This window comes from Triticum dicoccoides, chromosome 5B (assembly GCF_002162155.2).
Source record: "Triticum dicoccoides isolate Atlit2015 ecotype Zavitan chromosome 5B, WEW_v2.0, whole genome shotgun sequence".
Taxonomy (NCBI): domain Eukaryota; kingdom Viridiplantae; phylum Streptophyta; class Magnoliopsida; order Poales; family Poaceae; genus Triticum; species Triticum dicoccoides.
Genome location: NC_041389.1, coordinates 280734976 through 280744537, shown reverse-complemented (window position 1 = coordinate 280744537; position 9562 = coordinate 280734976). Strand labels below are relative to the sequence as shown.

Here is a 9562-nt window from a genome sequence, read left to right as displayed (position 1 = left end):
TTTTTTGGAACACTTGAACAATTTATTTGAACCAGCGAGAATTTTTTGAAAATTTGGGAACAATTTTCGAAATTTAGGAATATTTTTTGTTTTTGACGAATATTGTTTCGAGTTCATGAATTCTTTTTGAAAGCGAACATTCTTTTAATTTTGTGAACATTTTGCAAAATTTGGGAACAATTTCTAAGTTCCCGAACATTTCTTGAATATTGTGATCATTGTTGAGGAATTCATGAACATTTTTGAATAGATGAACATTTTTTGAATCCCTGAGCATTTATCATTTCACGATTTTTTTTTAAATCTTGCACTTGTTTTAATTCACGATGATTTCTTTCACAATGCCCAACTTTTTTGAAATCCTTAATTGTTTCTAAATATGAAAAAACTTAAAACAGAAAAAAGCAAAAAAAAAAACCAACAAACAAACAAGTGGCTTCCCACTTCCAGCGCCACGAATGGGCCCAGCACGCTGAATAGGAGGCCTTCGTCAAGCTCTCGTGCCGATGGTCTCCAAAAAAAAAAAAATCTCGTGCCGTCATACGCGCCGTCGTGAAGCCCGGGCACGTGCCCTAGGCGCAGGCATGGAACAAAAGAAATTGATCTGAGCTGGCCAAAACGAACCCACGTCCGTCGCAGCGGTGAGGGCGCGGCCCCGAGTAGTCGGCGCTCGGCCGCATCGGGTTCTCCAGTCCAAATCCACCATCCTAAACCAGCCCCGTACCTCCATAGCCTCCCTGCGAATCCACCGCCGCCGTCCATTCCCCGGCCGGTCGCCCGCCATCGCGCCTCGGACCCGATGGACACGGGTGCAGATCCTCCACGCCACCGCCGGCTCAGGAAGGCCTCCGATCTCCGCACCACCGCCGCCGCCTACCCAGCCCGGAAACGGGTAAGTACGGCACCCATCCCTGTGATTTCTGTTGAATATTTTTCATCGTTACAATAATCTACGCGCAACTCACGGCCAAATGGTGCCAGATAACTGTTTACTTCTGGATTGCTCCGTGTTTATTGAGCAATACTAGTGCTGTAGACAGAGACAATGCAGTCTGGTGTGTATACTCCCTCCGATCCAGATTAATTGACGCTCCTTTAGTAGAACATTGTGACCGTCAATTAATTTGGATCGGAGGGAGTTTTGCAGCTGAATGGAGTACCAATGTACTCCCTCAGTCTCATAATATAAGAGCATTTTTGACACTTATATTATGGGACTGAGGGAACATATATGCTCTTAAATTTGCTGCGTCTGGTCCTGTCATTACTAGTCCCAGATGCGCGCCTTGGTGAGCTGCCTCTACTGGGCTGAGACTGGATCGATGGTTGTCTTGCCTGGTTTGGCCATGCCATGTATCTGCAGATTTGGCTGGTTCGGCCATGTGCAATTAGCCAGCACCAACAGAGGCCCAATTCCTGCAGTCATGGATAAAGTCTAATCAGGCATGCACAATTACATGTTAACATCGAATTCCTGGGTGAACCACACAACAACAATTGTGACATGATCAACCCCTAAAACTTGTTCGGAGACTGTGACCATCCTTTAAGGCAGGAAACTATTGATGATACAATCAAAAATGCAAAACACATGATTTGATTGGGTAAAAAGTTCAGAAGATGAATGTTATAGTCTCATGCTTCCACCTCTCAAACATGAGGATCTATGCATTCAGAATTACAACGATGACTATGGCCCATACGATGGCTCCGACGATACATTGCAGCAGCTCCTCTCGGTCAAATGGGTCGATGCCGTGAGTGTCAACCAGTGCAGCTGCAGCAGAAGACAAAGAAGCAAGTAAACATAAAGCCTGACCGGAACTTTTGTCGAGCTGCTCGTTGCAGAGAAATTCACCTAGTTTTATCGAATACTTTGATGTATCGCGTCTGACTATTTCGGGCTTGGTTTCCCTTAATGGAAATCGGAAGGGGGAAACCCTTCTTTGTTCAAAAAAAAAAAGAAATTCACCTAACCTGTTTAGAAAGCATTTATCAGAAGTTACAACTGCAAAAGGCGGCAGAGAGGAATATCTGCATTTGTATTTAGAGATTCCTTTCATATGCATGTTCCAGAAAAGTACAGCGTAGGATGACATAATATTTTTGCCTACATGAACATTCTCCAGCCTGAGGTCAGCATGTGCACTCCTTGGACACCAGATCAACACATTAATTCCAGTTAATTGAAGTTTGTACTGGATTCTGTTGATTCTAGACAAGGAGCTGCAAATCACACGGAAAATTTAGTGAATTAATTGGCTCATTTGAGTGAAGCACAAATAATGCATGCGCATCAGCCCATCAAAAATACAAAAGTAATGTACGCACTTACGCTGGCTGGCTGTCCTCCTCTCCTAAAGTTTCTACACAACTCCAGTACTCCATCCATAAATTTTTATCTTGTCAACATAGCCGTACAGCATAGTCCTTCCTTAATCTCTCTTGTTCTTCACTAACTGCAGCAAGTTGGCTGCAGAGAGAAAAGTATAGCTTACCCACATCAATTCTTGACAACAGAAGGATGAAAACAGCATATCACTCATAATGCTTAGCCTAATCTAGACTGGAAATAATAAACAGATCCACTATAAGTTTTGTTTTTTGTACATAAGACCTCAAATCTTCCAATGCTCAAGATTGCTTCGCAAAAAATAGACACAGAAACAATTTGAAAATAGCAGCAAATTACCAAGTGCATAGAATGAACACATGCATTCTTTCTTTTGCTTACATTCTTAACAATCACAATGAAAGGGCTATGAGTTTTTTTAAAAAGAAAACTGGGCATTACAATCCTGTCCAACATGCTGGTGCCTAATCATTCTAAGCATCCATAGAGGTAGGAAACATGGGAATGGAAATTCATTTTCACATATGCAGTCCATGTATGTATAGAAATATTCCAGTAGCACTCCTACCGTAATATTTCCAAAACATTTTACAGATGACTAAAATTATGTGTCATGCAATTACATTTTCGGAATGTAGTAAAACACCAATTGCATGTCACCAATGTAAATACAATGAAATGATTAGTTTTCAGAATTCTACGTTCAAACATAGCAGAACAAAGGAAAATACCTTCTGCCTCCCTGCAAAAACATGCATATGCAGAACAATGTGGATGCTCATCCATTTCTATTTATGGAGGCTAGTATATGAATGCTGGCACAAATGGCAGTAGGTAACAATTAGAGGATCACAAAAATGCTTCGTAATCAATAACACCGAGGTGACAGTTGTTAAGCGTGTGTTTGGAAAAATAACACACAAAAAGCATACATAATAAGGGAACCTTGACTGGCATGCCTAATTTTTGAAACGTAATAAAAATTACAGAGTGTAGAACTGGGGATACAAAAATACAAATCAAAAGTTGATCTGGGTGCCTACCTTTTACTGAGAGCATATTTAGACTGGAGTACGGAACTCATGTAGCAGGAGCTGCTTGCCTACTAATTGCGTTGAGACAAATTACATTCAAGGAACCTTCCTCTCACTAATTCTCATGTGTAAGAGTAAGACAATATGATGACTACTCAAAGTAGAAAAATGCTTCTTCCAGAGCATTTGTTGCAAATTGGGAAGTTCCTGTCCCCCCAAACAGGATCAAAGATCTGAACGAAGCTACCTAATCCTAGAAAGCAACCGGCAGGTCCTAATTGTACAAACAGACTCTGCTCCTAGATCCCTAAAACAAAATTGATTTCTCCGTACCAAAATCTTACACACCCACGACCATGTTCCAATCATCAATATACACGACCAAGGTGGAGAGAAGCATACCCTGGGCAACTCGCTTGCCTGCTTGAGACGGGGAGGAGTAGCTTTGGGCGCCCGAGCTTGGAAACGGAGGAGGAGGAGGCTCATAAAGAGTTTGTATAGAGATGGATTTCTCTTCAGTTCCAAGACTTTTTTTTGAATGGCTCGTGTTGCGCTAGTGACACGAGGGTAAAACACTCGAGTTGGCTTGCTGACTCGAGGAGGGAAAGGCTCCATTTGCTTTAGTGAATGGAGGAAGAAACAACCATAGTAACTATCTATGAAATTGATTGATGGATATGAGAGTGGTGCAAGACCGGGACAGAGGAACCATAGGAATGTTATGTCAGGTTCCTTGCTCACTTCTCAAGCCCAATATCGTTCCTCCAACGTGTCACCCGAGGCGACAGAGGAGCCTGCCGGAGGCATGGGATGCTGTGCCTGCGTCCATGGAGCCGTCGCCCAGGGAACTGTCGCGTTTAGGGTTAGCTGCGGGGCCATGCACAATGGCGGAACGACAAGGCGGTGCTGGGAGGCGAAGGAGGGTCGCGAGACGGAGCTGCGTTGGTGGAGGGCGGCGGCAGTCAGGAATGGAGGTGGCGGCAGCGGCAGCGGCTCACTTGGGAGGGAGGCGTTGGGGAGAGAGAGAGGCGATGGAGGGGGCGAGGCGGCGTATGTGAGGATAGGCATGGTGGGGAATGGGCCTTGGTGGGCCCTCCAACCGAGTGTTTCCGGGTTATAATGAGGCTTTTGAGGCCTGCACGGGAGGCAGCGTGCACCCTTGATTCGCAGTCAGAGTCGCTCAGTCCAAAAAGACGGGACACCATGGATAGGCTGGGAGCACATCCTCTCGCGCAGGACTTCTCTTGGAGGATTTAGGTTGTTTAGGTGGAGCCACTCTTTCATGTGTTTTGCTTGTTCATGCACTGAAATTTACTAGGAATGTTTTAATGCTTACTTTTAAGTCAAGTTGTCCAGTTATCTGCTTAAGTTATTTGGAATTCCCTGATTGCTATTTCATTTATTTCTCACCAAAACAAAACTAGATGCGTCAGGGCGAGGAGCACAACAGTTGCCGTGAGGACAAGATCAGCAGCTTACTTAACGAGATATTAATCTTGATCATTGACAAGCTAGATGCACGGACAGCGACAGCCACCACTATCCTTTCGAAGCAATGGCAGGATCTCTATACACACTCGCACACAGGTTTTGACCTTACGGTTGATGACATTCTCCCTCCACGGTACCACAGACTGAAGCAAGTTGTGGTGGAGGCTAAGGCAAGGTATGAGGCAGAGAAGAATGCACTGAAGTTGGACGGCAGTTATGCTTCTAGAGACTGGTTATATTCCTTCAAAGACTGGAGGTGGAAAGTCTGTCTGCTAACACCCATCCTGCAACGTTATGAGCGTTGGGCCATGCGACGCTATGTTAAACGGGTGAATGCATTCCTTCTGGCTCCCGACAATGTTCAGCAACGTTCTATCCAGAAGCTGAGGCTTCAAGCCTGTGGGAGGAGCGATTTCACTGATCAATGGATCACAGAAGCGATTGGCAGATGGGGCGTTGAAGAATTGGAGCTTGTCATTGACAACTCTTCCTGGCGCTATGACTTCCGGCTGTTGGATGGATGCAAGAATGTGCGACTGAAACGGCTTGTGCTATCCAATTGTTATCATCGTTTTGCACCCAACCCCTTGACGTTTCAGAGCCTCACATCACTTACTCTGTGCAAAGAAAGTTTACGCATGCTACATGTTCTTGATATTCTGGAAAACTGCGCGCAGCTGGTGGATTTGAGGCTGAAAGATTCTGGCTGTCGCCAACCTGCTTTTAATATCGTTATTCCTAAGTCACAGTTAAAGAGTCTGCAATTGGACAACTACAACACTGTGAGTGTCCATCTGGCTTCGGTGCCTTATCTTGAAACATTTGCTTGTCGTGGTCAGCCAACTATAATACGCTACGGCGATGTGCCTCGACTTAGGCATGTGAGTCTGAACTTCTTGCAAACTGGAGATAATGGCAAGGATGATTCCTCTCGTAGCAACAGGACATATCAACTAAGCAAATTCTTTAGAGGGGCACCGCCATCTCTAGAGTACCTTGTTCTGCAGTTAAGAGGGCGTCAGGTGAGTAGCTTTTCCTGAAATGATCCTTTTTTTATTGGTCATAACGTCGCATCGCTACATAAGACAGTGCAAAATTATCACTTCATATATGCAGATGTGGATCGAACCAACCGCCATTCCTGTCCGGCTCAATCATCTCAATAAACTATTCATTGCAAACGTGCCAATGAACTGGGATACAATCTGGATTCTCTGCCTAGTTGCTGCCGCGCCTGCCTTGGAGTCGCTCCATGTTCATGTACGTTCATCCTACGATTTTGTCAAGCACGGTACCTTTTTTGTTTCTAAGAGGTTCCTGAAACTCTAAAACCTGAATGCAGTTTGACAACAACTCAGAGAAGGCGAGTACCGCAGGATCCTGAAAGAACTCGTGGTCATTGGCTTCGACGGGGCGGCGTGGCAGACAGGCTTTGTGAAGCAGATCATCCAGGCATCGCCGATGCTGGAGCGCGCCCACCTGCTGGATGGGCATGTCATGGAGGACGAAGATTGGGAGCTCGTCGGCCTGGAGATAGTCCGGCGGCGCCGGGAGTGGCACGAGTGTGAGAGATCGGAGGTGCTCAGAGACCTGGCAGACGGGATCAGTTCGCCGCATCTTGAAATAGTTTTGGAATGACTTTTGGTAAAGGTCTGCTGTGCCGGTAGCCCTTCCGTTTGTAGGGCTTGTAGCTGTATGCCAGGGCCCAATGATTATGTGATATCTTGTTCCTTACTGTTGCTTGATTATCCAAAGGACGGACGCAGCTAGCCGTTGAGATGATTGATTTCATGGTGCTTATAATGTTCAACACCGTCAAGGTGGTATGCAGGTGCTGGGGGGCACCTACATCATTTTTTTTTGTGTGTGCTTTCGATTGAAATCTTCCATATTTGTATCTTTGACTTGTTTCGTGTTCATATGCATGCTTTTTGTGACGAGGGCTTTCAAATAAGACCTGTTTTGACTTGTTTTCTGTAACTTTGTTAAGTTTCAGCTGCTGAAACTTGATAAATGAACGACAAAAAGTCGAAACACAAAGACACCGGTTCAAATTTACATGAATAACTGTCTCCACACATATTAACCATGGATCCATTCAAATTTGCCCCCAGTTCATTAGTTCCTAATACCTGCCCGTAACATCTTCAGAAAGTCCTTCAAAAATCCTGCCACACAAATCCGTCTTCCCCTCCCCGTAGGTAAATTTATAAGAGAAGGCAAGGGAAATGCTGTGTAGACATCGGCAGTGCGCGCAGTCTGTACCCCGAAAGGAAAAATGACAAAACTGGCCCTTTGGCCAAAGTTCAGCACAAAATGGGCCTTTTTTGAAAATATTTCGTAAAATGGTCCTACCCACATGACGCCCGCGCCCCGAGCGCCATGCTAGATAACATAACGCCCCGGTCAAAGGCGCCATGGGGTTGGCGCTGACTGCCACGTCGGAATGGCCTTGGGCCCATGATGCCTCGGCCCAGGGCGCCATGGGCTAAAGCACGACGCCCCGGCCTGGGGCGCCATACCCCTTCACCACATCGCCGCCCGAGCCCCTCTGGTTTTTGTTCTTTCTTTCTCTCCTCCCTCTGTTCTTTCCCAGCCATGGCGCCCCTCAAATCGCCCCTCCCTCTCCCCACTCAAGAGCTGCGGATCTGAGCCGAAGATTGGTGGATCCGGTTGCCCTTCGAATCCTCAAGGTATTCCCCTCCCTTTCCCCTCTTTCTATTGGTTGAAATCTTTGCATTTGATTGATTTGGGTGAAACCCTAGTTCATCCTTTTGTTAAATGGATAGTGGATTTTTGTGTGATAATGTGGGGATTAGTGTGATTTAGGATATGTATGGCTTAGAATATGTATAATATAGGATTTTTATGAAAGTGCTATGAATTTGGTTAGGATATGTACGCACATATATGGTGTATGGAAGAATTAGTGCAAATATATGGTGTATGATATTGTAGAAATTTATATGCACATATATGGTGTATGGAAGAAGAATTAGTGTAGAAATTTTGCACATGTATGTATGTTTTTGCACTAGTGCGGATATTTGCAAATGAAAACGGGGCTTACCATATACATTTGTAATTTGCAGGATGGCTTCTTTTATCCATCCATCGTATGATCAATTGCATCGTGGACGGTTCATGGCAGATGAAGGAAGGGTTTTTGACCAGCTTCACCTGAGGTCCGGTTCGGTTCATGACAAGATGGAGTATGACGAGCGATACACGGAGTATATCCGGAAGACGGGGCTTCTCCCTTTCATCTCACTCGTGTCTCGTTCGATGCGGAAGATGAACCCGTGTGCGATCACATCACTCGTTGACCGATGGCGCCCTGAGACACATACTTTTCACTTCTATGCTGGGGAGATGACGGTCACTTTGCAGGATGTTTCTCTGATCACTGGACTTCCCATCAAAGGAGAGCCTATTTGTTTTAGCACAGAATCTGATGGATGGCGTGATATTATGGTTGGATTCATAGGGAGGGAGCCAGGGGTACAAGGGAAGTCCGCCGGTGTGAATCCGCCTTCCTTACTTGGTATTCCATCCAATCGTTGACCTTTGGTGGATACTTGTACATCTTTTTGGCCTTGTTTTTTCCGGACATCAAGTTGGATGTTTCTTCACTATACTTTTGAAAATAGACATTCAACTTCTGGAATGTATACTCTACTATTGCTGTCATCGGCAATGCACAGACACCCTTTAGCACCATGTTGAAATATTCAGCCACGTTGTTTGTCATGTCACCGTATCTCACTCCATCGTTGTCAAAAGCCCGTGCCCACTTTCCTTTATCGGCAAGATTCCTATTTAGGAAATCTTTGCCACCATTGTTTGCTTTGGCATACACTTCGTCCCACAATTTCTCAAAATGTCTAGTGGTGAATGCGAGACAATAATCATGAAGAAGGTCAGACAATTCCTTGTCTCCACATGCTCGGTAAAAGTTAGACACAAAATGCCTCATGCACCACCTATGGTGCATGCGAGGATGTCCTGGAATGTCAATCTCCACTGCATTGAGTATCCATGGGTGGCGGTCCGAGATGATGCAAACCTCTCTTTGAGGTCCAATTACCTTGGTCCTCACTAGAGTAAGAAACCACTCCCAGCTGTCATTGTTCTCCGCCGACACCAAAGCGAACGCCAATGGAACCAATTTGTCACCACCATCATTAGCAACGACGACCAACAATGTGCCCTTGAACTGTCCAGTCAGAAATGTGCCATCCACGGACATAACCGGCCTACAATGCTTGAAGGCCCTAATGCATGGCTCAAAAGTCCAGAATGCACGTCCAAATATTCGAACGGTTGCATCGTTGTATATCCTTGTTCTCACGCCATCTGGATCCGCCATATAGTACATGCCAGGATTTTCTGCTGCCATCGCTTTCAACACCATCGCGAGGCGGTTGTATGATTCTTCCCAACCACCATACAATATCTCAAAGGCAGCTTGCTTGGCCTTCCATGCCTTCCCATACTTCACCTCGTACCCAAAAACCTCCTTCACAATCTCCATTAAAGCCCGAATGGGATATGTCGGGAGTATCTTTATGGAGGCTGAAAATCGACATGCAATGAATTTGGAGGTCAATTGACGGCGATCATCCTTTACATTATCATCATCAATATCCTTGCCACTACATCGATGGTGAAACACGGAACTTGT

General features: G+C 45.3%; 1 protein-coding gene across 1 annotated transcript; it reads left to right on the top strand.

Annotated features, from left to right (window-relative positions):
• Positions 1-528: 528 nt before the first annotated feature.
• On the top strand, positions 529-6739 carry LOC119308418. Its single transcript, XM_037584547.1, has 4 exons — positions 529-892; positions 4812-5900; positions 5995-6138; positions 6221-6739. The coding sequence occupies exons 1-4, from the start codon at positions 800-802 to the stop codon at positions 6260-6262; spliced, it is 1368 nt and encodes a 455-aa protein (XP_037440444.1). The 5' UTR covers positions 529-799; the 3' UTR covers positions 6263-6739.
• The last annotated feature ends 2823 nt before the right edge of the window (positions 6740-9562 follow it).